This window comes from Mustelus asterias, chromosome 30 (genome assembly GCF_964213995.1).
Source record: "Mustelus asterias chromosome 30, sMusAst1.hap1.1, whole genome shotgun sequence".
In the NCBI taxonomy this organism is placed as follows: domain Eukaryota; kingdom Metazoa; phylum Chordata; class Chondrichthyes; order Carcharhiniformes; family Triakidae; genus Mustelus; species Mustelus asterias.
In genome coordinates this window covers 18287508-18313997 of record NC_135830.1, presented here as the reverse complement: position 1 = coordinate 18313997, position 26490 = coordinate 18287508, and the positions used below count along the sequence as shown (strand labels likewise).

Genomic DNA, 26490 nt, shown 5'->3' with positions numbered 1-26490 from the left:
AAATTTGAAGCGATTTGCTTGTGGATTTGTATCAGTTTTTGGTACAACGTACCTGTGTGAACAAACATTTTCAAAAATGAAGTGTGTCAAGTCCAAATATCGAGCAAATTTATCTGATGAGCATTTGAAGTCCATTCCAATAATTGGCTCCTCAAGCTTGAAACCTCAGTTCAGCAATATTTTGAAATTAAAAAAGCAGTTCCATCATTCCCAAATGGCGGCACGGTAGCACAGTGGTTAGCACTGCTGCTTCACAGCTCCAGGGACCTGGGTTCGATTCCCGGCTTGGGTCACTGCCTGTGTGGAGTTTGCACATTCTCCTCGTGTCTGCGTGGGTTTCCTCCGGGTGCTCCGGTTTCCTCCCACAGCCCAAAGATGTGCGGGTTAGGTTGATTGGCTATGCTAAAAAATTGCCCTTAGTGTCCTGAGATGTGTAGGTTAGAGGGATTAGTGGGTAAATCTGTAGGGGTGAGGGTAGGGACTGGGTGGAATTGTGGTCGGTGCAGACTCGATGGGCCGAATGGCCTCTTTCTGTACTGTAGGGTTTCTATGATTAATCTTGTGCAAAACTTCATGATTTGTTGGTTACGATTGAAAACTCCAATTGCCAGAATTGTGTAGAAAGGTGCAGACTGAATTTATTTTTGTTCGACCTTTATTCATGGTTCAAGTTTATTTTGAATTTCTTTGCTTTGTTTTACTGAAGTTCTTTCTTGGGGTGTGTTTATTTTTCTTATTGTGTGACACAAAATGGGGCAAATTCTCATTTCAATAAACATTTGTAAAATTTCAGTAAATAAAATTAATTTAAAAATGAATAGCCCGCTTTTCTCATCTGCAGTTCAGTGATTGATTATTTTGTCAGAGTATTTGCTAATGTTTGACATCTTTACTCATTATATATATTTTCTCAGTGTAAGCACGGCATTGTTTCTTTGTAATTGCCACATTTCTCTTATAGAACATAGAACAGTACAGCACAGAACAGGCCCTTCGGCCCACGATGTTGTGCCGAGCTTTATCTGAAACCAAGATCAAGCTATCCCACTCCCTATCATCCTGGTGTGCTCCATGTGCCTATCCAGTAACCGCTTAAATGTTCCTAAAGTGTCTGACTCCACTATCACTGTTCATTTTGTTCTGAATCATATCATGCTGATTACAAAGATGATCCAAGTAAAACTTATTCATGCATTTAAATTTTATTCATTCATGTATAAAACTAATTTTTTTTCTTTGGCCCCCGAAAATGTGTAAAATATACGATGTGGCCCTCGTACTGAAAGGTTTGGAGACCCCCTGCTCCAGAGACAACACTGCGCCTGCGCACTGGGCTCCTATGGCGTTAGAGGCACTTTCACAACCGCAGCGAATGTCGGGTAACAGCAGCGCCGTTGAAACCTCAAACACTGCATACAAAATAATTCTGTTATCAAATTGAGATAAATTAACAAAAAATACATGAAAATACTTTATTATTTAATCTTTTCCACCCTCTCACCTAATCTTGATCATCTTCTTTGTTCCACCCCATCCATTATATTAACTGTTTAACCGGAGGTGAAGTAATGTTGTTGGAAAGAGCAAAAACCATTGTCTTCAGTCACCACTCCAAATTCCGTTCCCTAAATCCATCCCTACGAGGTAAGATTGGGATACAGTTTCCTGTGTTTGTGAAGCCAGAAATCTTTATTCCTAAGTGAGAGAGATACAGACAGAACTACACAGGTGAGTGTAATGGCCATCACTAAGGAGGTGGTTCTGGGGAAAACGGAAAGGTCTGAAGGTGGATAAATCACCTGGACCGGATGGACGACACCGCAGGGTTCTTAAAGAGATCGCTGAGGAAATTGTGGAGGGATTGGTGGTGATCTTTCAGGAATCACTGGAGGCAGGGAGGGTAAGAAGTTTAACAACACCAGGTTAAAGTCCAACAGGTTTATTTGGTAGCAAAAGCCACACAAGCTTTCGGAGCCTTAAGCCCCTTCTTCAGGTGAGTGGGAATTCTGTTCACAAACAGGGCATATAAAGACACAAACTCAATTTACAGATCTGTTACAGTAATCTGTTACAGTATTCACATTCCAACCATTATTCTGTAAATTGAGTTTGTGTCTTTATATGCCCTGCTTGTGAACAGAACTCCCACTCACCTGAAGAAGGGGCTTAAGGCTCCGAAAGCTTGTGGCTTTTGCTACCAAATAAACCTGTTGGACTTTAACCTGGTGTTGTTAAACTTCTTACTGTGTTTACCCCAGTCCAACGGCGGCATCTCCACATCACGGCAGGGAGGGTACCAGAGGACTGGAAAGTAGCGCCACTGTTTAACGGAGGGAGGGAGGCAGCAGATGGGAAATTATAGGCCGGTTAGCCTGACTTTGGACATTGGTAAGATTTTAGAGTCCATTATTAAAGATGAGATCGCAGAGTACTTGGGAGTGCATGATAAAGTAGGACTGAGTCAGCACAGCTTTGTCAAGGAGAGATCATGTCTGACAAATCTGTTACAGTTAATTGAGGAGGTAAAAAGGAAGTTAGATAAAGGAAAGCCAGTGGACGTGATTTATTTAGATTTCCTGAAGGCCTTTGATAAGGTGCCGCAGAGGAGACTGTGAAATAAGTTAAATGCCCATGGTGTTAAGGGCAAGATCCTGGTATGGATAGAGGATTGGTTGACTGGCAGAAGGCAGAGAGTGGGGATAAAGGGGTCATTCTCAGGACGGCAGCCGGTGACTTGTGGTGTGCCTCAGGGGTCAGTGCTGGGACCACAACTTTTCACAATGTACATTAATGATTTGGAGGAAGGAACTGAAGGCACTGTTGCTAAGGTTGCAGATGATACAAAGATGTGTAGAGGGACAGGTAGTATTGAGGAAGCAGGGGGGCTGCAGAAGGATTTGGACAGGTTAGGAGAGTGGGCAAAGAAGTGGCAGATGGAATACAATGTGGAAAAGTGTGAGGTTCTGCACTTTGGAAGGAGGAATGGTGGCATAGACTGTTTTCTAAATGGGGAAATGCTTAGGAAATCAGAAACACAAAGGGATTTGGGAGTCATTGTTCAAGATTCTCTTCAGGTTAACGTGCAGGTTCAGTCGGCAGTTAGGAAGGCAAATGCAATATTAGCATTCATGTCAAGAGGGCTAGAATCCAAGAGCAGGGATGTACGTCTGAGGCTGTATAAGGCTCTGGTCAGACCCCATTTGGAGCATTGTGAGCAGTTTTGGGTCCCATATCTAAGGAAGGATGTGCTGGCCTTGGAAAGGGTCCAGAGGACGTTCACAAGAATGATCCCTGGTATGAAGAGCTTGTCGTATGAGGAATGGCTGAGAACTCTGGGTCTGTACTCGTTGGAGTTTAGAAGGATGAGGGAGGGAATCTTATTGAAACTTACAGGATACTGCAAGGCTTGGATAGCGTGGACGTGGAGAGGATGTTTCCACTGGTAGGAAAAACTAGATGTGGAGATGGGAAATCTCTGACAAATCTGTTACAGCTAATTGAGGAGGTAGCAAGGAAGTTAGATAAAGCAGAGCCAGTGGACGTGATTTATTTAGATTTCCTGAAGGCCTTTGATAAGGTGCCGCAGAGGAGACTGTTAAATAAGTTAAATGCCCTGTTAAAGGCAAGATCCTGGCATGGATAGAGGATTGGTTGGCTGGCAGAAGGCAGAGAGTGGGGATAAAGGGGTCATTCTCAGGACTAGGAAAAACTAGAACCAGAGGGCACAACCTCAGGCTAAAGGGACGATCCTTTAAAACAGAGATGAGGAGGAATTTCTTCAGCCAGAGAGTGGTGAATCTGTAGAACTCTTTGCCACAGAAGGCTGTGGAGGCCAGGTCATTGAGTGTCTTTAAGACAGAGATAGATAGGTTCTTGATTAATAAGGGGATCAGAGGTTATGGGGAAAAGGCAGGAGAATGGGGATGAGAAAAATATCAGCCATGATTGAATGGTGGAGCAGATTCGATGGGCCGAGTGGCCTAATTCTGCTCCTATGTCTTATTTCTATAATATTCAATACATTTCTTAAGATGTTATTAGGTTATTACAGATCTCCCCACCGAGAAAAGAATATCCTTACTGACTTCTCAGACTGATTGCTGTTTAACCGAGCTATTTCCAAGCTGCAAACTTATTTTCTTGATTACGTTCCATAGATAACAGAGTAAAGCTACTTGAATGATCAGAATCAGCAACACAAACCCTTGAACAGCCACCAAGAATAGAAGTGAACACTTTGCCAGTAAATCTGATAACCATTGACTTTGATTCATTCTCCCCATCTGCAGGCTCTCTCACACAATTTTAAATTATTGGCATGTCGTAAATACATCTGATTCAGATAAAAGTTAATGTACAAACTTCAAAGATTCTCCAGCTCTCTGTTCACCTGCGTCCACCTTGTGGATATTTTCTAAATTTAGAATCTATATCCCTCTTCACTTTAATTTGACTCCTGAGATACAACTGAGTTTAATTATACCCTGATTGTTTTAAACTCAGTTCCTCTGCAAAATTTGTCAATCTCTTGACAATTGAAAATGTTCTCCCATTCTACTGACCATGTTAAGCACTCAATGTTGTTCTGTCGCCGAATAGCTGAACATGTCTGTTCCTCAGTGCAAGGTCACCTTGTGTATCCACAAGTTAGTAACACCTCATGTAACATGTCACATCTGCTAACTCACACCAGTAGCCCAAAAGGATGCTCCATGTATACCCCACCTATGGATTTTCAAGTGATCTCAAAGTGGGGTCTATATGAAGATGTTTGCTTATCTCTCTGTGTATGTCGTCTATATGGACTTAGTAAAGCGTTTGACAAAGTCCCTCATGGTAGGCTGGTGAAAAAGGTTGGATCTCATGGGATAAAGGGGGAGGTGGTTAGATGGGTGGAGAACTGGCTTGGTCACAGAAGACAGAGGGTGGTAGTGGAAGGGTCTTTTTCCGGCTGGAGGCCTGTGGCTAGTGGTGTTCCGCAGGGCTCTGTATTGGGACCTCTGCTGTTTGTGATTTATATAAACGATCTGGAAGAAGGTGTAACTGGGGCGATCAGTAAGTTTGCGGACGACACAAAATGGGCAGGACTTGCAGACAGTGAGGAGCATTGTCAGAAGCTACAGAAGGATATAGGTAGGCTGGAAATTTGGGCAAAGAAATGGCAGATGGAGTTCAATCCCGATAAATGCGAAGTGATGCATTTTGGTAGAAATAATGTAGGGAGGAGCTATACGATAAATGGCAGAACCATAAAGGGTGTAGATACGCAGAGGGACCTGGGTGTGCAAGTCCACAGATCTTTGAAGGTGACGTCACAGGTGGAGAAGGTGGTGAAGAAGGCATATGGCATGCTTGCCTTTATAGGACGGGGCATAGAGTATAAAAGTTGGGGTCTGATGTTGCAGATGTATAGAACGTTGGTTCGGCCACATTTGGAATACTGCATCCAGTTCTGGTCGCCACACTACCAGAAGGACGTGGAGGCTTTGGAGAGAGTACAGAGGAGGTTTACCAGGATGTTGCCTGGTATGGAGGGGCTTAGTTATGAGGAGAGATTGGGTAAACTGGGGTTGTTCTCCCTGGAAAGACGGAGGATGAGGGGAGACTTAATAGAGGTGTATAAAATTATGAAAGGCATAGATAGGGTGAACGGTGGGAAGCTTTTCCCCAGGTCGGTGGTGACGTTCACGAGGGGTCATAGGTTCAAGGTGAAGGGGAGGGGGGGGGAGGTTTAACACAGATATCAGAAGGACATATTTTACACAGAGGGTGGTGGGGGCCTGGAATGCGCTGCCGGGCAAGGTGGTGGAGGCGGACACACTGGGAATGTTTAAGACTTATCTAGATAGCCACATGAACGGAGTGGGAATGGAGGGATACAAAAGAATGGTCTAGTTTGGACCAGGGAGCGGCACGGGCTTGGAGGGCCGAAGGGCCTGTTCCTGTGCTGTATTGTTCTTTGGTTCCGTCATCTTCAGGCTACCAGGCCAGGGCCTTAGCACCTCCCTCTGCGACTGGATCCTGAACTTCCTAACTCACAGACCACAATCAGTAAGGATAGGCAACAACACCTCCTCCACAATCATCCTCAACACCGAAACCCCACAAGGCTGTGTTCTCAGTTCCCTACTATATTCCTTGTACACCTATGACTGCGCAACCAAATTCCCCTCCAATTCGATTCTCACGTTTGCTGACGACACCACCGTAGTGGGTCGGATCTCAAACAATGATGAGACAGAGTACAGGAATGAGATAGAGAATCTGGTGAACTGGTGCGGCAACAATAATGTCTCCCTCAATGTCAACAAAATGAAGGAGATTGTCATCGACTTCAGGAAGCATAAAGGAGAACATGCCCCTGTCTCCATCAACGAGGACGAAGTAGAAAGGGTCGAGAGCTTCAAATTCTTAGGTGTCCAGATCACCAACAACCTGTCCTGGTCCCCCCATGCCGACACTATAGTTAAGAAAGCCCACCCAATGCCTCTACTTTCTCAGAAGACTAAGGAAATTTGGCATGTCAGCTACGACTCTCACCAATTTTTACAGATGCACCAGAGAAACCATTCTTTCTGGTTGTAGCACAGCTTGGTCTGGCTCCTGATCTGCCCAAAACCACAAGGAATTACCAAAGGTCGTGAATGTAGCCCAATCCAATATGCAATCCAACCTCCCATCCATTGACTCTGTCTACACACTTCCTGCTGCCTCGGCAAAGCAGCCAGCATAATTAAGGACCCCCCACGCACCCCGGACATTCTCTCTTCCACCTTCTTCCGTTGGGAAAAAGATACAAAAGTCTGAGGTCACGTACCAACCGACTCAAGAACAGCTTCCTCCCTGCTGCTGTCAGACTTTTGAATGGACTTACCTTGCACTAAGTTGACCTTTCTCTCCACCCTAGCTATGACTGTAACACTACATTCTGCACTCTCTCGTTTCATTCTCTATGAATGGTATGTTTTGTCTGTATAGCGCGCAAGAAACAATACTTTTCACTGTATATGAATACATGTGACAATAATAAATCAAATCAAAACTCTGAATCAGTTTGTTTTTAAGTTCAGAAGCAAGGATACAAAAATCTCCAAGAGAAAACTATCAATGACTTGCCTCATCTAAACTTTCCTGACTGCCACTAGAATGTATATTGATATCCAGTTCGTCTATTCCCTTGAACTAGACCCAGAGTGAATTATTCCAATTCCCAATCGCTGGTGTGAACTTTTTCCAGCTTTGATTCCAAATGGGGCTTCCCAATTCTCTCTGTTTCAGGAGACTGCGGAAACTTTACTGTCTGGTTAAACGCTCACGTAATGGGGCATTTTGAGATCAGAGACATGAGTACGGAAAGCTGTATTGGTTTAGAGTCATAGAGGTTTACAGCATGGAAACAGGCCCTTCGGCCCAACTTGTCCATGCCGCCCTTTTTCTTTTAAACATCTAAGCTAATCCCAATTGCCCGCATTTGGCCCAGATCCCTCTATACCCATCGTACCCATGTAACTATCTAAATGCTTTTTAAAAGACGAAATTGTACCCGCCTCTACGACTACCTCTGGCAGCTTGTTCCAGACACTCACCACCCTCTGTGAAAAAAATGCCCCTCTGGATACTTTTGTATCTCTCCCCTCTCACCTTAAACCAATGCCCTCTAGTTTTAGACTCCCCTACCTTTGGGAAAAGATATTGACGATCTAACCGATCTGTGCCCTTCATTATTTTATAGACCTCTACGAGATCACCCCTCAGCCTCCTACGCTCCAGAGAAAAAAGTCCCAGTCTATCCAGCCTCTCCTAATAACCCAAACCATCAAGTCCCGGAAGAATCCTAGTAAATCTTTTCTGCACTCTTTCTAGTTTAATAATATCCTTTCTATAATAGGGTGACCAGAACTGCACACAGTATTCCAAGTGTGGCCTTACCAGTACCTTGTACCGTTACATCAAGACTTCTCTACTCCAACCCCCTTGAAATAAAGGCCAACATTTCATTCGCTTTCCTGGTTACCTGCTGCTCGTGCGCTAGCTTTCTGTGTTTCATGCTGAAGTGCCCCCAAGTCCCTTTGCGTTGCAGCTTTTTGCAGGTTTTCTCCATTTAAATAATTACTCATTTTTTTTAATTCTCCCTTCCAACTTCACATTTTCCCACATTAGACTCCATTTGCCAACTTTTTGCCCACCTATTTAACCGATCATTATCTTTGTAAACTGTTTGTATCCCTCTCGCAACTTGCCTTTCCACCGATTTTGGTGTCGTCTGCAAATTTGGCTACAGTCCATTTGCTTCCTTCCTCCAAGTCATTGATATATATTGTAAACAGTTGCGGTCCCAGCACTGATCCCTGTGGAACCGCACTGGTCACTGGTGGCCAACCTGAAAAAGGGGCCCTCTGCATTATCACCGTTTCCTTAATAAGGTTAAGTCAGTGCGACAGGAAGTCTGGGACAGTGCAGAGGCACTCAATGTGTAACAGGTCCAATACCAGACTTACAATACCAGGTTTGGGCGGGGGGGGTAGCGCTCAGATCTCCTGTTCTCAGGTTCACCAGGTTGATACCGGAGATGAGGGGTGTGGCTTATGAGGAGAGATTGAACAGATTGGGTCTGTACTCGTTGGAGTTTAGAAGGATGAGGGGTGATCTTATAGAGACCTATAAGATAATGAAGGGGCTGGATAGGGTAGAGGTGGAGAGATTCTTTCCACTTAGAAGGGAAACCAGAACGAGAGGGCACAGCCTCAAAATAAGGGGGGGCCGGTTCAGAACAGAGTTGAGGGGGAAACTTCTTCTCTCAGAGGGTAGTGAATCTCTGGAATTCTCTGCCCACTGAAGTGGTGGAGGCTTCCTCGTTGAATATGTTTAAATCACGGGTAGATAGTTTTCTGATCGATAAGGGAATTAGGGGATATGGGGAGCAGGCGGGTAAGTGGAACTGATTCGCTTCAGATCAGCCATGATCTTGTTGAATGGCGGGGCAGGCTCGAAGGGCCAGATGGCCTACTCCTGGCTCCTATTTCTTATGTTCTTATGCTCTCAGGAACTTTGTCTTGAATGATAATAAGTGGGATGAAGTCAAATCTTCAAAAAACAGAATCTTTGGTTTAAATTGTCACCGTGCTGCCTGATTGTAAAAGGGTGAAGCAAACATTCACAAATGTGCACAACTGTGTTAACTTTATTTTCAGATCAGAGATGAACCAAACACCGTCTTGATCTTTGTGTTTCCAATTACATTGGTATCTTTCTCAGTTTTGGCCAAATGTTATTTTTTTCTTCAAGTGTCTTTCCAAATAACTATATTATAACTCAAGGAAAATTAAACCACAAAAGTTAGTTTTCACAGGTAAATGTCAACCTTCTTAGATCAGGAAGAGTTAAAGAGGGTGGAGCTCACCTCAGCCTGTGAGCTCTGAAACACAACTTCAAAGCTTAAGAATCAAACATTTTGGTGTCTTTTCCAATTGTACAAGTAAATTGTAATTCACACGGAAAGATTTACTTTCACTCAGTAACTAGAACATTTCCGTTTTCTCAGCCCAGGAGCTGGCAGCATTTTAGATTCAATACCAATTGTTCACTTCTCTTGTAGCTGGTGTGTGGAGAAGATCATGTTCACTGTAGATCTGTCAGCACAGAAACCGCACGCTGTGCTTCTGGATACACTCAGTCTGCAAGTAGTTGGAGTCTTTTAAACATCACCCTAGTGAAGGCCTTCCCAGTGATGCTAAGGAGTGAGGTGTCCCTGTATTTGTTGCAATCTCCTCTTTCATTGCGGTTTTTGGAACATTGTGATGACTTTTGCTTCGCGCATGGTTCTGACTCCCAGCAGGGAAGGAGTTGGAAACAATAGATGGGGCTCTGTGTGTCTGAGCAGTTCAGCTGGAACGCCGTCCTTGCCGGGAGCCTTTCTGCTTGCCCAGCAACAACGGCCTTTTCCAGCTCAAGTGATGAGGGTTCCTCGTCCAACTCAACGGGCGGCACGGTAGCACAGTGGTTAGCACTGCTGCTTCACAGCTCCAGGGACCTGGGTTCGAATCCCGGCTTGGGTCACTGTCCGTGTGGAGTTTGCACATTCTCCTCGTGTCTGCGTGGGTTTCCTCCGGGTGCTCCGGTTTCCTCCCACGGTCCAAAGATGTGCGGGTTAGGTTGATTGGCCATGCTCAAAATTGCCCTTAGCGTCCTGAGATGCGTAGGTTAGAGGGATTAGTGGGTAAATATGTAGGGATATGGGGGTAGGGCCTGGGTGGGATTGTGATCGGTGCAGACTCGATGGGCCGAATGGCCTCTTTCTGTAGTGTAGGGTTTCTATGAACCACGATGTGGAGATGCCGGCGTTGGACTGGGGTAAACGCAGTGACAGTTTTAACAACACCAGGTTAAAGTCCAACAGGTTTATTTGGTAGCAAATACCATTAGCTTTCGGAGCGCTGCCCCTTCGTCAGATGGAGTGGAAATGTGCTCTCAAACCTACTCAAACACGTCAGGAAGCTGCAGGAGAGGGCGGCACGGTAGCACAGTGGTTAGCACTGCTGCTTCACAGCTCCAGGGTCCCGGGTTCGATTCCCGGCTCGGGGTCACTGTCTGTGTGGAGTTTGCACATTCTCCTCGTGTCTGCGTGGGTTTCCTCCGGGTGCTCCGGTTTCCTCCCACAGTCCAAAGATGTGCGGGTTAGGTTGATTGGCCAGGTTAAAAAAAAAATTGCCCCTTAGTGTCCTGGGATGTGTAGGTTAGAGGGATTAGTGGGTAAAATATGTGGGGGTAGGGCCTGGGTGGGATTGTGGTCGGTGCAGACTCGATGGGCCGAATGGCCTCCTTCTGCACTGTAGGGTTTCTATGATTTCTATGAGAGTCAAACAGAGACTGGCAGATGTCCGTCTCACAGGAGTGCAGCTCACAAGTCGTGTTCAACCCAGTGGGACATCTGTTTACTTCTGTCGGTGAGAACTTCATCGTCTGCTGATTCCGGGGGGGAACTTTGGTGATTTCACAGGCAGTTCAGATTTTGTGATGTCGACTGATCCAGTGTTTATTTACACAGTATCTCCCTGTATTTTTACACAACTGTCCTGGCTACCTCCAAGAGGCCTTCACGACACACGACAGCGCAGAGTCGCTGAGCAGAAACTGATAGCCAAGTTCCGCACACATGAGGACGGCCTAAACCGGGATGTTGGATTTATGTCACATTATCAGTAACCCCCACAGCTTGCCTCCTGGGCTTGTAGAATCTCACTAGCTGTTCTGTCTGGAGACAATACACATCTCTTTAACCTGCGCTTAATGCTCCCTCCACCCACATTGTCTGTATCTTTAAGACCTGGCTGGTTGTAGGGATTCGCATTCTCATCAGTATTCTGTAACTTGATTTTGTGTCTCTGTGCCCTGTTTGAGAGCACATTTCCACTCCATCTGACGAAGGAGCTGTGCTCCGAAAGCTTATGGTATTTGCTACCAAATAAACCTGTTGGACTTGAACCTGGTGTTGTGAGACTTCTTACTGTGTTTACTTCCAAGAGTAAGAAGTTTAACAACACCAGGTTAAAGTCCAACAGGTTTATTTGGTAGCAAAAGCCACACAAGCTTTCGGAGCTCCAAGCCCCGTCTTCAGGTGAGTGGGAATTCTGTTCACAAGCAGAGCATATAAAGACACAAACTCAATTTACATGAATAATGGTTGGAATGCGAATACTTACAACTAATCAAGTCTTTAAGAAACAAAACAATGTGAGTGGAGAGAGCATCAAGACAGGCTAAAAAGATGTGTATTGTCTCCAGACAAGACAGCCAGTGAAACTCTGTGGGGGTTACAAATAGTGTGACATGAACCCAATATCCCGGTTGAGGCCGTCCTCGTGTGTGCGGAACTTGGCTATCAGTCTCTGCTCAGCGACTCTGCACCGTCGTGTGTCGCGAAGGCCGCCTTGGAGAACGCTTACCCGAATATCAGAGGCCAAATGCCCGTGACTGCTGAAGTGCTCCCCAACAGGAAGAGAACAGTCTTGCCTGGTGATTGTCGGGCGGTGTTCATTCATCCGTTGTCGCAGCGTCTGCATGGTTTCCCCAATGTACCATGCCTCGGGACATCCTTTCCTGCAGCGTATCAGGTAGACAACGTTGGCCGAGTTGCAAGAGTAGGTACCGTGTACCTGGTGGATGGTGTTCTCACGTGAGATGATGGCATCTGTGTCGATGATCCGGCACGTCTTGCAGAGGTTGCTGTGGCAGGGTTGTGTGGTGTCGTGGTCACTGTTCTTCCAAGAGACACAGTGTTCCAGGGTTTTTGTTGCATATCAGGCTGGCTTTGCTTTTTGCTTCAACGACAGATGTCATCTCTGCCGAGTGGGTCTCAAACCAGTCTTCGCTGTGGCTTCCACCTTCACCAAACGTTGCTGCTGCTGTGCCAGAACTGATTAAACTCAGCGACTTCCAAAGTTTCATCAATATCAGTGTTGATTGTTGGAACTTATGTTGATGTGCCTGTGAAATATCCCTTGATAATTTAGATGAAGTCTGAAAGAATTGTCAGTAAGGATTAATCAGCACTTTCTAACTGGAGATGTTGAGAATTGGAACAGGGTGTAATATAAATGGGGGGAAGAGGGAAAGTTCCAGTTATCAGACCTCACAAAATGCCCATCAAAATTCACCCCTGGGGTGACCATTGAAAGTAAACTTGCCCCGAATGTGGGAAAGACGGAAACTGTGGGAAACAGCTCCTCCAATCAGATTAGGTCCTTTTCACTCTTGCTCCTCCTCCAGTTCAGTCCAGGATGCGACTAACAGCAAAACCCAATCACTGCAGTCACTTGTGAACTCGCTGGTGTCTCAGCAGAGTGGACGATCGACCAAAGCTCTTCCCGCACACAGAACAGGTGAAGGGCCTCCCCCCGGTGTGAACTTGCTGGTGTCTCAGAAGGGTACATGTCTGATTGAATCTCTTCCCACACACGGTGCAGGAGAATGGCCTCTCCCCAGTGTGGGTGCGCTGGTGCACGGTGAGGTCGGACGATCGCCTGAACCCAGTCCCACAGCGAGGGCACCTGAACGGTTTCTCGTCAGTGTGGACCCGTTGATGGGACATCAGCTCCCCAGAGCTTTTATAGCAATTCCCGCACTCTGGGCATTTAAAAGGTCTCTCGTCGGTGTGAACTCGCTGGTGTGTCAGCAGCGTTGATGACCGAGTGAATCCCTTCCCACACACTGAACAGTTGAACGGCCTCTCCCCGGTGTGAACTAGTTTGTGCGCCTTGAACGGCGAAGACTGAGTGAATCTCTTCCCACACACGGAGCAGGTGAACGGCCTCTCCCCGGTGTGTATTCGCTGGTGGGTCAGCAGATTGGATGACTGACTGAATCCCTTCCCACACACGGGGCAGGTGAACGGTCTCTGCCCAGTGTGAGTGTGCTGGTGGGTCAGCAGGTGGGACGAGGTATTGAATCCCTTCCCGCACACGGAGCAGGTGAAGGGCCTCTCCCTGGTGTGAGTTTGCCAATGAATTTCCAGGCGAACTGGAGAATCAAATCCCTTCCCGCAGTCCCCACACTTCCACAGCTTCTCCTCGGTGCGACTGTGCCTGTGGTTCGACAGGCCAGATGGGTTGACGTCTTGTTCACACACAGAAGACGTGTCCCGTATCTCTTCACTGTCAACGGTGCTTTTTCCTTCCATGTTCAAAATCCGACGGTATTCAGGTTATGATAAATTGAGCGAATCTGTCCCACCCCTGATGTGATATTTTGTTTCAGTTTCCCACCTGCAAATCTTCCCCTTTTAATGCCCTGTGAAGTGTATTTCAGACAGAAAAAAAGGGAGTGAGACAGGATTCACAAAAAGACAAAGGCAGATTGTTAAATCGAGCTGAATGAACGTGGTTTCCTGTGGGATCGAGGCAGTGGGCAGAGACAGAATTTACACATCTACAATTGACCAGAACTTTGTCACATCTTCCCAACTCTCACCCTCCCGAAGGACTGGGATAGCAGGTATATGTGAACACTATCATTTATAAATTCCTCTCCGAGTCACACACTGTCCTGGCTTAGAACATAGAAAAGCGACAGCACAAACAGGCCCTTCGGCCCACAAGTTGCGCCGGACAATTTCCTGACCTTCTCGGCTCATCTATAACCCTCTATCTTACTAACCTCCATGAACCTATCCAAAAGTCTCTTAAAAGACTCAATGGAATCCGCTTCCACCACCACTACCGGCAGCCGATTCCACGCACCCACCACCCTCTGAGTGAAAAACTTACCCCTAACATCTCCTCTATACCTACTCCCCAGCACCCTAAACAAAGAACAAAGAACAGTACAGCACAGGAAACAGGCCCTTCGGCCCTCCAAGCCTGTGCCGCTCCTTGGTCCAACTAGACCAATCGTTTGTATCCCTCCATTCCCAGGCTGCTCATGTGACTATCCAGGTAAGTCTTAAACGATGTCAGCGTGCCTGCCTCCACCACCCTACTTGGCAGCGCATTCCAGGCCCCCACCACCCTCTGTGTAAAAAACGTCCCTCTGATGTCTGAGTTATACTTCGCCCCTCACAGCTTGAGCCCGTGACCCCTCGTGATCGTCACCTCCGACCTGGGAAAAAGCTTCCCACTGTTCACCCTATCTATACCCCTCATAATCTTGTATACCTCTATTAGATCTCCCCTCATTCTCCGTCTTTCCAAGGAGAACAACCCCAGTCTACCCAATCTCTCCTCATAGCTAAGACCCTCCATACCAGGCAACATCCTGGTGGCCACAAACCAGGCAACAAACCTGTGGCCTCTCGTGACAACCATTTCAGCCCTGGGTAAAAGCCTCTGAGAATCCACTCTATCAATACCTCTCAACGTCTTATCCACCTCTATCAGGTCACCTCTCATCCTTTGCCTCTCCAAGGAGAAAAGACTTAGCTCTCTCAACCTATCCTCATAAGGCAGACCACTTAATCCCGACAACATTCTCGTAAATCTCCTCTGCACCCGTTTTATGGCTTCCACATCCTTTCTGTAATGAGGCGATCAGAACTGGGCACAGTACTCCAGGTGGGGTCTGACCAGGGTCCTATACAGCTGCATCATTATCTCCCGATTTCTAAACTCAATTCCTCTATTGATGAAGGCCAGTATTCCATACGCCGCCTTAACCACAGCCTCCACCTGCGACGCTGCTTTGAGCGTCCTCTGAACCCGGACCCCAAGATCCCTCTGGTCTTCCACACTGCCAAGCGTCTTACCCTTAATATTATATTCTTCCATCCTATTCGACCTGCCAAACTGAACCACCACACACTTATCTGGGTTGAAGTCCATCTTCCACTTCTCCGCCCAGTCTTGCATCTTATCTATGTCTCGTTGCAACTGCTGACATCCCTCTACACTATCCACAACACCTCCAACCTTTGTGTCATCAGCAAACTTGCCAACCCATCCTTTCACTTCCTCATCCAGGTCATTTATAAAAATCACAAAGAGCAAGGGTCCCAGAACAGATCCCTGGGGCACCCCACTGGTGACCGACCTCCATGCTGAAAAAGACCCATCGACAACCACTCTTTGCCTTCCGTGGGCAAGCCAGTTCTGAATCCACAAAGCAACGTCCCCTTGTATCCCATGCCCCTTCACTTTCTCCAGAAGCCTTGCATGGGGCACCTTATCAAACGCCTTACTGAAATCCATATAAACCACATCTACCGCTTTTCCCCCGTCTAAGTGTCTAGTCACATCTTCAAAAAACTCCTTATTCTCTGACATCCAGCCCTCGAAGAGCAGAAATTTCCTCCATTTAAATATGGTGAAGAACAAAGCCATCGTCTTTAATCCCAGTTACAAACTCTACTCCCTACCCACTGAATCCATCCCTCTCCCTGGGAACTCTGAGGCTGAATCCTAGTTCACACTCTGGGATTCCGATTCACCAAAAGATCAGTTCTCAGTGACATATCCACATCATCAGCAAGACTATTTTCACCTCAGTTACGTGGCCCAACTCTACCTAATGCAATAGAACAGAACCGAATCATAGAAACCCTACAGTGCAGAAGGAGGCCATTCGGCCCATCGAGTCTGCACCGACCACAATCCCACCCAGGCCCTACCCGCTAATCCCTTTTATTTTACCCACTAATTTACCCGCTAATCCCTCTAACCTACGCATCCCAGGACTCTAAGGGGCAATTTTTAATCTGGCCAATCAACCTAACCCGCACATCTTTGGACTGTGGGAGGAAACCGGAGCACCCGGAGGAAACCCACGCAGACACGAGGAGAATGTGCAAACTCCACACAGACAGTGACCCGAGCCGGGGATCGAACCCGGGACCCTGGAGCTGTGAAGCAGCAGTGCTAACCACTGTGCTACTGTGCCGCCCTGTGTACATCTTTCATGAAAAAATAACCTTTTGTATTTCTCATCTCGAATAAAGTTTGGCTGAACAACAACCAATAAGCTGGCTGGCCCTCTATCTGAGCGTCACCAGAACAAAAGCATTCACTCTCCATTTCAGGAATGTCTCATTTCCAAGCTGCGTCTAAAGTGCTTCTACCAGACCACTTGGAAATTGCAACGCCCAGCTTCAAAGGGAGCTAGCGGAAGACCATTTCCATTTGACAAATCATGCTTGCTAGTGGTGTCTGAGAGTCTATGGAGACAATGCCTTCCAAAAACACCAAACCCTCAACAGATAGCGCCTCTTTTTACCCACAATTGCTGAGACATTATCAGCCTAAAACAAAAAGCCAACTACCTGAAATTGGATAAACTTCCTTTGTTGAAGACATTGTGCAGAGGGGAGGTCAGATGAGCTGAGACTCTGGCTTGTTGAACAGGTTAATGTTGCCTTCCTGAGCTGCGGGCTCCAGGCTGCTGTTTAACATCTGACTGGTGGACACACTGAACAGGCGGCACGGTAGCGCAGTGGTTAGCACTGCTGCTTCACGGGTCCTGGGTTCGATTCCCGGCTCGGGTCACTGTCTGTGTGGAGTTTGCACATTCTCCTCGTGTCTGCGTGGGTTTCCTCCGGGTGCTCCGGTTTCCTCCCACAGTCCAAAGATGTGCGGGTTAGGTTGATTGGCCAGGTTAAAAAAAAAAATTGCCCCTTAAGAGTCCTGGGATGTGTAGGTTAGAGGGATTAGCGGGTAAAATATGTGGGGGTAGGGCCTGGGTGGGATTGTGGTCGGTGCAGACTTGATGGGCCAAATGGCCTCCTTCTGCACTGTAGGGTTTCTATGAAGCAAGCCATGGCCAGGCTGAACAACTAGCCACATCCAACCTGGCTCTACTTTTTGTACCATCGCTGATAGAAACCATAGAAACCCTACAGTGCAGAAGGAGGCCATTCGGCCCATCGAGTCTGCACCAACCACAATCCCACCCAGGCCCTACCCCCACATATTTACCCGCTAATCCCTCTAATCTACGCATCTTAGGACTCTAAGGGGCAATTTTTAACCTGGCCAATCAACCTAGCCCGCACATCTTTGGACTGTGGGAGGAAACCGGAGCACCCGGAGGAAACCCACGCAGACACGAGGAGAATGTGCAAACTCCACACAGGCAGTGACCCGAGCCGGGAATCGAACCCGGGACCCTGGAGCTGTGAAGCAGCAGTGCTAACCACTGTGCCACCGTAAATTGTGTGCCTACTTCATCCTGTCACATCAGCACCAGTGGAGAAGCGGCTTTATTAATCGGTTTTCAGCCCGCTGACCTCTCTGGAAGAATTACTCACTGGACTTTGATTCAGGATCCTGGAACTAACGTGAACCAATGTTTATATATTGTTTCTATATTGTAAAACATTCTTTTCTCTAACCCTCTCTTTACTGTGTGACTGTGGAGGGGGAACATTGCAGACACTCTATCACAGTTTCTGAATATGTGCAATGAACTAACCTTCTGAGTTCATGCTACCTCGAGTTTGCTGTGGGCTATTAGTAGAAATCAGATGACACAAAAACCGAGGGATTGGGAAGCACCCCACCGATTATTTTTTAAAAATCAAAATATCAGTGCTGTCTGAACTGAGCTCGCTCCTGTCCATAACACAAGTCTCAGTTCACCTTTTCCCTGAAACTCTGGTCCCTTCCTTTGGTACTTCTCGACTTAACTATCCTAAGGCACTGCCAACCAGCCTCACATATTCAACCTCCCAGTAATCTTGAGGACATCCAAATCTCTTCTGCCCATGTATTCACTCACATCAAGGCTTGTTCACCCATTACCCCTGTGCTTTTTGACCTAAAAAGAATCCAATTTAAGTACTTAAATTTTAAAATTCTCAGCCTTGTTTTCAAATCCATCCATTCTCTTGTTCCTCCCGGTCTCTGATCTCCTCCAGACACAAAATCCTCCGAAATATATGCATTCATGTAATTCCATCCTGTTGACTACCTCTGATGTTAACCACTCCAAGTAAGAAGGTTAACAAACCAGGTTAAAGTCCAACAGGTTTATTTGGTAGCAAAAGCCACACAAGCTTTCGGAGCTCCAAGCCCCTTCTTCAGGTGAGTGGGAATTCTGTTCACAAACAGGGCATATAAAGACACAGACTCAATTTACATGAATAATGGTTGGAATGCGAATACTTACAGCTAATCAAGTCTTTAAGAAACAAAACAACGTGAGTGGAGAGAGCATCAAGACAGGCTAAAAGGAGGCTAAAAGGGGCGGCACGGTAGCACAGTGGTTAGCACTGCTGCTTCACAGCTCCAGGGTCCCGGGTTCGATTCCCGGCTCGGGTCACTGTCTGAGTTTGCACATTCTCCTCGTGTCTGCGTGGGTTTCCTCCGGGTGCTCCGGTTTCCTCCCACAGTCCAAAGATGTGCGGGTTAGGTTGATTGACCAGGTTAAAAATTGCCCCTTAGCGTCCTGAGATGCGTAGGTTAGAGGGATTAGCGGGTAAATATGTGGGGGTAGGGCCTGGGTGGAATTGTGGTCGGTGCCGACTCGATGGGCCGAATGGCCTCCTTCTGCACTGTAGGGTTTCTATGATTTCTTCTCTGATTTCTATGATGTGTATTGTTTCCAGACAAGACAGCCAGTGAAACTCTGCAGGCCCAGGCAACTGTGGGGGTTACAGATATGTCAAGATGTCACATACAGATATGTAACCCCCACAGTTGCCTGGACCTGCAGAGTTTCACTGGCTGTCTTGTCTTTTTAGCCTGTCTTGATGCTCTCTCCACTCACGTTGTTTTGTTTCTTAAAGACTTGATTAGCTGTAAGTATTTGCATTCCATTATTCACGTAAATTGAGTCTGTGTCTTTATATGCCCTGTTTGTGAACAGAATTCCCACTCACCTGAAGAAGGGGCTTGGACCTCCAAAAGCTTGTGTGGCTTTTGCTACCAAATAAATCCGTTGGACTTTAACCTGGTGTTGTTAAACTTCTTACTGTGCTTACCCCAGTCCAACACCGGCATCTCCACATCATGTTAACCACTCCACCATTGGTGACTGTTCTTTCAGTTGCTGAGTTCACAAGCTCTGGAATTTCCTCTGTAACCCTCTGTGTCTCTCTACCCCGCTTTCCTCTGTTAAGATTCACCATAAAACCTACCTCTTTGATGAAACTTTTGTTCAGCTGCCCTAACATTTCATGCGGCTCAGTGTCAAATGGTGTCTTGTAACATTTCTGTGAAACACTTTGGGACACCATATTACATTAAAAGTATGCTATAAATACAAATTAGTGTAGTTAACTTGGACATATATCACTGTTCCTTCATCCTCACTGGGTGAGTGACCTGTAACTCCATACCTGACAGCATTGCAGTAGCACCTTCACCACACAGACTGCACTGGTTCAAGAAGGTCGAACATCATCCTCCCCACAGGCAGCTGAGGATGGGGACCATTTGCTGGGATCTGTGGAGAGAGATTATAGTTGCAACGTTAGGCTGGAGAAACTGGGGGGTTGTTCTCCTTGAAGGAAGGTCTATTGAGGGGAGATTTGATCGAGGTGCAGAAATTTATGACCAATGAATGAATGTCCTTCCTGAAGCCACATTTGTCCACTGGGGCCTGGCCCCGGGAGGGAAGCGCTGCAGCTGCCGTTTGTGTTGGGTGTTGAGGCGGTGCCGCTAGTTCCTTATTGGGGGGGGTGTTGAAGCCTCCACTGGGTGTGTGGAGCCTCCCCTCCCACCCACCCACTGCCCCTAACGCTGCCTCCGCTTATCCGCCTCCTCCCCGCCTGGAGATCAGACAAACAAGCGCCGGTCCCTGGGACAGGAGCCGCACTGCGCGTGCCCCCACGTCACAATGCCCCCGGGGACTGATTGACGGCGGCTCCCGGACCAATGGGGGAGAGGGGGCGGGGCTGGAGGACCGAGAGGGGGCGGGGCTGGAGGACCGAGAGGGGGCGGGGCTGGAGGACCGAGCGGGAGCGGCTGGGTCCTCCAACCAGTGAACGCGAGGGCGGGGTCTGAAGCAGGAGCCGTGCGGGGTAATGGCGACGGTGGGTTTTAACTGGGATTCGAGATCGGTACGAGTGGAGGCCGGTGCGTAGCGGGCCGATCGATCCTGTGGGTGAGTGGAGAGGCTTCTTAACCAAAATCCCAACCCCCCGGAAAAGAACTTCCCGGACCCCCCTGTTTGTAAGAAATGGAGACGCAACTTGTAGTGTTGGGCCTGGGCGGGCTGACTGCCTGCCGCCATTTCGTGGGACGCTGCATAAGTGCGCATGTGTGGCCGCCATCTTTGTAGGGGGCAATGTTGACAATGAGTGGGAGGAGCTTGTTCCCCCATTGTTCAGAATGGAGACAACTTGTCCACCAAACTGCATCAACCCTCGGGTAATCTGACCCTCCATTACCCTGGCTGGGCGGCACGGTAGCACAGTGGTTAGCACTGCCGCTTCACAGCTCCAGGGACCCGGGTTCGATTCCCGGCTCGGGTCACTGTCTGTGTGGAGTCTGCACATTCTCCTCGTGTCTGCGTGGGTTTCCTCCGAGTGCTCCAGTTTCCTCCCACACTCCAAAGATGTGCGGGTTAGGTTGATTGGCCAGGTTAAAAATTGCCCCCTGAGATGCGCAGGTTAGAGGGATTAGCGGGTAAATATGTGGGGGTAGGGCCTGGGTGGGATTGTGGTCGGTGCAGACTCGATGGGCCGAATGGCCTCCTTCTGCACTGTAGGGTTTCTATGATTTCTATGATTTCTGGTTTGCACAGAGCCTGATAGCTAATTGGTGAGGCAAAGTGGCGGCACAGACAGTAAGAAAAGCAAGCATATTCTGCTCACCAATCTCATTACTTCATGGAACCTCCTGCCCCATGTGTCCAAACATCTGTGGCTCTGTTCGTTCATGTGCGGATCTGTGGCAGAAACCCGCGATGTGGAGATGCCGGCGTTGGACTGGGGTGAACACAGTAAGGGTTTTAACAACACCAGGTTAAAGTCCAACAGGTTTATTTGGTAGCAAATACCATTAGCTTTCGGAGCGCTGATCCGCGACCCAGAGGAGACATCACCCACGAATAAAGGGGCTTGTTGAGTTGTAGATATGTAAAATAATTATTCTGCACCGCTTGCCTCACTCACTCTGTCCCTTTGCTCTCTTCTCCCTTCGAGGCCAGACTCTTGTTTGGATCCAGACTGGGTGGCAGGTTTCCTTCCCTGGAGGGCATTAATGAATCAGTTTGGGTTTTATGACAATCCAGCAGTTTTCATTGTCACTTTTTCCCAGTGCCGGCCTCACAACTTACCAGATTCATTCAGCTTAATTTCACAATCTGCCTTTGTGTTTTTGTGGGTTCTCTCTCACTTCCTTTTGTCTGTTTTAAATCAATTTCACAGGGTTTTAGAAGAGGAGGATTTGCAGTCGGGAAACTCGAACCAAACATCACATCAAAATTTTACAGAGTCGCCTAAGCTATTGCAACCTGTTTACCATCATATTTGAACATGGAAGGAAAAAGCATCGTTCTCAGTGCAGAGAGGAAACCGTCTACATGCTCTGTGTGTGCACAAGGCTTCAGTCAGTCCTCTGACCTGTCAAAACATAAATGCAGTCACCACAGGGAGAAGCTGTGGAAATGTGGGGACTGCGGGAAGGGATTTAATTACCCATCTGAGTTGGACATTCATCAACGCAGTCACACTGGGGAGAGGCCATTCACCTGCTCGGAGTGTGGGAAGGGATTCACTTGTTCATCCTCTCTGCTGCAACACCGACAGGTTCACAGTGACGAGAGACCTTTTAAATGTCCAGACTGTGGGAAGTGCTATAAAAGTTCCCGGGAACTGACTGGCCATCAACGTGCCCACAGTGACGAGAGACCTTTCAAGTGCTCTCACTGCGGGACTGGGTTCAAGACGTTACCTGTCCTCACTGTACACCAGAGAATTCACACCGGGGAGAGGCCATTCGTCTGCTCCGATTGTGGGAAGGGATTTGCTCACTCATCCCACCTGCGGACACACCAGAGAATTCACACAGGAGAGAGGCCTTTTAAATGTCCGGACTGTGAGAAGTGCTATAAATGTTCCTGGGAACTGTTGTTTCATCAACGTGTTCACACAGGGGAGAGGCCGTTCAGGTGCTCCCACTGTGGGACTGGGTTCAGGCGATCGTCAGATCTGATTGTACACCAGCGAGTTCACACCGGGGAGAAACCCTTCAATTGTTCTGAGTGTGGGAAGGGATTCACTCGATTGTCCACCCTGCTGGAACACCAGCGCATCCACACTGGGGAGAGGCCGTTCACCTGCTCCGAGTGTGGGAAGGGATTCACTCGGTCATCCCACCTGCTGACACACCAGCGCACCCACACGGGAGAGAGGCCGTTCACCTGCTCCAAGTGTGGGAAGGGATTCACTCAATCATCCCACCTGCGGACACACCAACGCATTCACACCGGGGAGAGACCGTTCACCTGCTCTGTGTGTGGGAAAGGATTCGTGCAGTCTGCCAACCTTCTGCTACATCAGCGAGTTCACAAGTAACTCCAGTGATGAGATTTTTCTGTTGTATCTTGGGGGGAACTAAGTTCATTGGGTCTGTTTCTGAAAAAGCAAAGTCTACCTGATGTACAACATAAACCCAACAGCTGGAACACTGCACCATTTGAACGTAGCCAAGGCAATTGTGTAAAAGACAGAGAAACGGTACAAATAAACACTGGAGTTTGACCCAGTATCTTGTGTCCCAGGGATAGGCAGTGACAAACATTAAACAATAAATGCAAATTATTAATTTTTTTGCCTCACTCTGAAATAAAAAAAGTTTGACACTCATAGAAACCCTACAGTGCAGAAGGAGGCCATTCGGCCCATCGAGTCTGCACCGACCACAATCCCACCCAGGCCCTACCCCCATATATTTACCCACTAATCCCTCTAACCTACGCATCTCAGGACTCTTAAGGGGCAATTTTTAACCTGGCCACTCAACCTAACCCGCACATCTTTGGACTGTGGGAGGAAACCGGAGCACCCGGAGGGAAACCCACGCAGACACGAGGAGAATGTGCAAACTCCACACAGACAGTGAACCGAGCCGGGAATCAAACCCGGGACCCTGGAGCTGTGGAGACACTATTTCTGCTTGATCCTGAAACAGGGACCTTTCACATGTAGACAAACGTGATAACCACCACACTACAGAAACACCATTGCTGAAATTCGCCAAAAGGGATTTGTTACAATTCATCATTGTGCACTCCAAGATCGTGCTTTGCAGCGATAGAATTGCGGCGAGATATTTAGGAATTTGAACCAAAGAATAGAATCCCTGAAGTGCTAAAGGAGGCCCATCGATACTGCACCCACTCAACAAAAGACCCTTGTACTCCACACAGACAATCACTCGAGGCCAGAATCTCATCTTGCTTCCTGGAACTGTCAGGCATCAATGCTAACCGCTGTACCACAATGCTGAATGTCGTGGGGAATTGATCTAGCAACCGAATCGCGCCATCCCACAGTTCGTTAAGAGGCCCTTCAGCCCATCCCCTGATGCCAGCCTTTTCAAAGTACTGTCAACTTTATCCCAATATTATTCTCTTTATTCATCACTATGAATGTTACATTTCAAATCATTGTCCTTGTGAAAACTGAGTTTCAAAAATCATTAGAAATCATAGAAACCCTACAGTGCAGAAGGAGGCCATTCGGACCATCGAGTCTGCACCGACCACAATCCCACCCAGGCCCTACCCTCACATATTTACCCGCTAATCCCTCTAACCTACGCATCTCAGGACTCTAAGGGGCAATTTTTTAACCTGGCCAATCAACCTAACCCGCACATCTTTGGACTGTGGGAGGAAACCGGAGCACCTGGAGGAAACCCACGCAGACACGAGGAGAATGTGCAAACTCCACACAGACAGTGACCCGAGCCGGGAATCGAACCCGGGACCCTGGAGCTGTGAAGCAGCAGCGCTAACGACTGTGCTACCGTGCCACCCTAATATTGAAAGAGTTGGAGGGGCTGTCCATGCACAGTGTGTGAAAATTAACAACATTTCTCCGAACCAAGAACATGAAGAGCTAGAGTCGGGATTCTTACTCAGCTTTTAGTACTAACAATATTTATTTTACATTTCATTTTGAATATTTAAAGGAAAACCTATTTTGACCAGGAATATCTTCATTTTTCCCAGTTGATGTATACAATCTGTACAACCTGTTGCAGAGGCTGTTATAGAAAGGTTTGTTACGGCAATACATAGCCCGAGTTCGATCCCGACTGGAGGACTGTGTGTCGTTCTGTGAACAGCACCTTGTAAAGGATCAATATTGGTCTTGGAAACAGGGCCGTGCTGATCCAGCAGAATGTCAGTTCTGGAATGTAAGTGGACATTCTGCCCTCTGCGAACATACAACAGTACAGCACAGAACAGGCCCTCTCGGGCGGGACGGTAGCACAGTGGTTAGCACTGCTGCTTCACAGCTCCAGGGTCCCGGGTTCGATTCCCGGCTCGGGTCACTGTCTGTGTGGAGTTTGCACATTCTCCTCGTGTCTGCGTGGGTTTCCTCCGGGTGCTCCGGTTTCCTCCCACAGTCCAAAGATGTGCGGGTTAGGTTGATTGGCCAGGTTAAAAATTGCCCCTTAGAGTCCTGGGATGTGTAGGTTAGAGGGATTAGCGGGTAAATATGTGGGGGTAGGGCCTGGGTGGGATTGTGGTCAGTGCAGACTCGATGGGCCGAATGGCCTCCTTCTGCACTGTAGGGTTTCTATGATTTCATTCTATGATTTCACGATGTTGTGCCGAGCTTTATCTGAAACCAAGATCAAGCTATCCCACTCCCTATCATCCTGGTGTGCTCCATGTGCCTATCCAATAACCGCTTAAATGTTCCTAAAGTGTCTGACTCCACTATCACTGCAGGCAGTCCATTCCACACCCCATCCACTCTCTGCGTAAAGAACCTACCTCTGATATCCTTCCTATATCTCCCACCATGAACCCTATAGTTCTGCCCCCTTGTAATAGCTCCATCCACCCGAGGAAATAGTCTTTGAACATTCACTCTATCTATCCCCTTCATCATTTTATAAACCTCTATTAAGTCTCCCCTCAGCCTCCTCCGCTCCAGAGAGAACAGCCCTAGCTCCCTCAACCTTTCCTCATAAGACCTACCCTCCAAACCAGGCAGCATCCTGGTAAATCTCCTCTGCACTCTTTCCAGCGCTTCCACATCCTTCTTATAGTGAGGTGACCAGAACTGCACACAATATTCCAAATGTGGTCTCACCAAGGTCCTGTACAGTTGCAGCATATCCCCACGGCTCTTAAACTCCAACCTCCTGTTAATAAAAGCTAACACACTATAGGCCTTCTTCACAGCTCTATCCACTTGAGTGGCAACCTTTAGAGATCTGTAGATATGGACCCCAAGATCTCTCTGTTCCTCCACAGTCTTCAGAACCCTACCTTTGACCCTGTAATCCACATTTAAATTAGTCCTACCAAAATGAATCACCTCACATTTATCAGGGTTAAACTCCATTTGCCATTTTTCAGCCCAGCTTTGCATCCTATCTATGTCTCTTTGCAGCCTACAACACCCCTCCACCTCATCCACTACTCCACCAATCTTGGTGTCATCAGCATGTTCATCCAAAACTCTCCTACCTGGGTATTAAATTGCAGCAAGTCCAAATCCCCTCTCACCCCTCTGCTCACTGACCTGCATTGGCTCTCAGTCACCGAAGATCTTTATATTATTTTCATCCTTGTATTCAAATGCCACCAGGGCTTCACCCCTCCCTATTTCTGTAATCTTCCCAAACTCCACAAGTGCTAAAAAGAAATTGCCCCTTAGTGTCCTGAGATGTGTAGGTTAGAGGGATTAGTGGGTAAAATATGTAGGGATATGGGGGTAGGGTCTGGGTGGGATTGTGGTCGGTGCAGACTCGATGGGCCGAATGGCCTCTTTCTGTCCTGTAGGGTTTCTATGATTTCTAAGTCTCAGAGACATCTGTGCTCCTCTGACTCTGACCTCTCTCCTACATTCCCAATCAGAATCACCCCCACATTGGTAAC

General features: G+C 47.5%; 2 protein-coding genes across 2 annotated transcripts in view; one reads left to right on the top strand and one right to left on the bottom strand.

Moving 5' to 3' along the window:
- LOC144480929 (uncharacterized) overlaps positions 1-26490 on the top strand; it is a 98611-nt gene that overhangs the window by 29001 nt on the left and 43120 nt on the right. Inside the window, 3 exon segments of the mRNA XM_078200553.1 lie at positions 1287-1379; positions 12330-12461; positions 21870-22938. Coding sequence (XP_078056679.1) covers positions 1287-1379; positions 12330-12461; positions 21870-22938 — 1294 coding nt within the window.
- On the bottom strand, positions 9169-20125 carry LOC144480802 (uncharacterized). Its single transcript, XM_078200406.1, has 2 exons — positions 19760-20125; positions 9169-13785 (listed from the first exon to the last, which is right to left on the bottom strand). Exon 2 carries the CDS (start codon positions 13673-13675, stop codon positions 12809-12811), a length of 867 nt encoding a protein of 288 aa, XP_078056532.1. The 5' UTR covers positions 13676-13785; positions 19760-20125; the 3' UTR covers positions 9169-12808.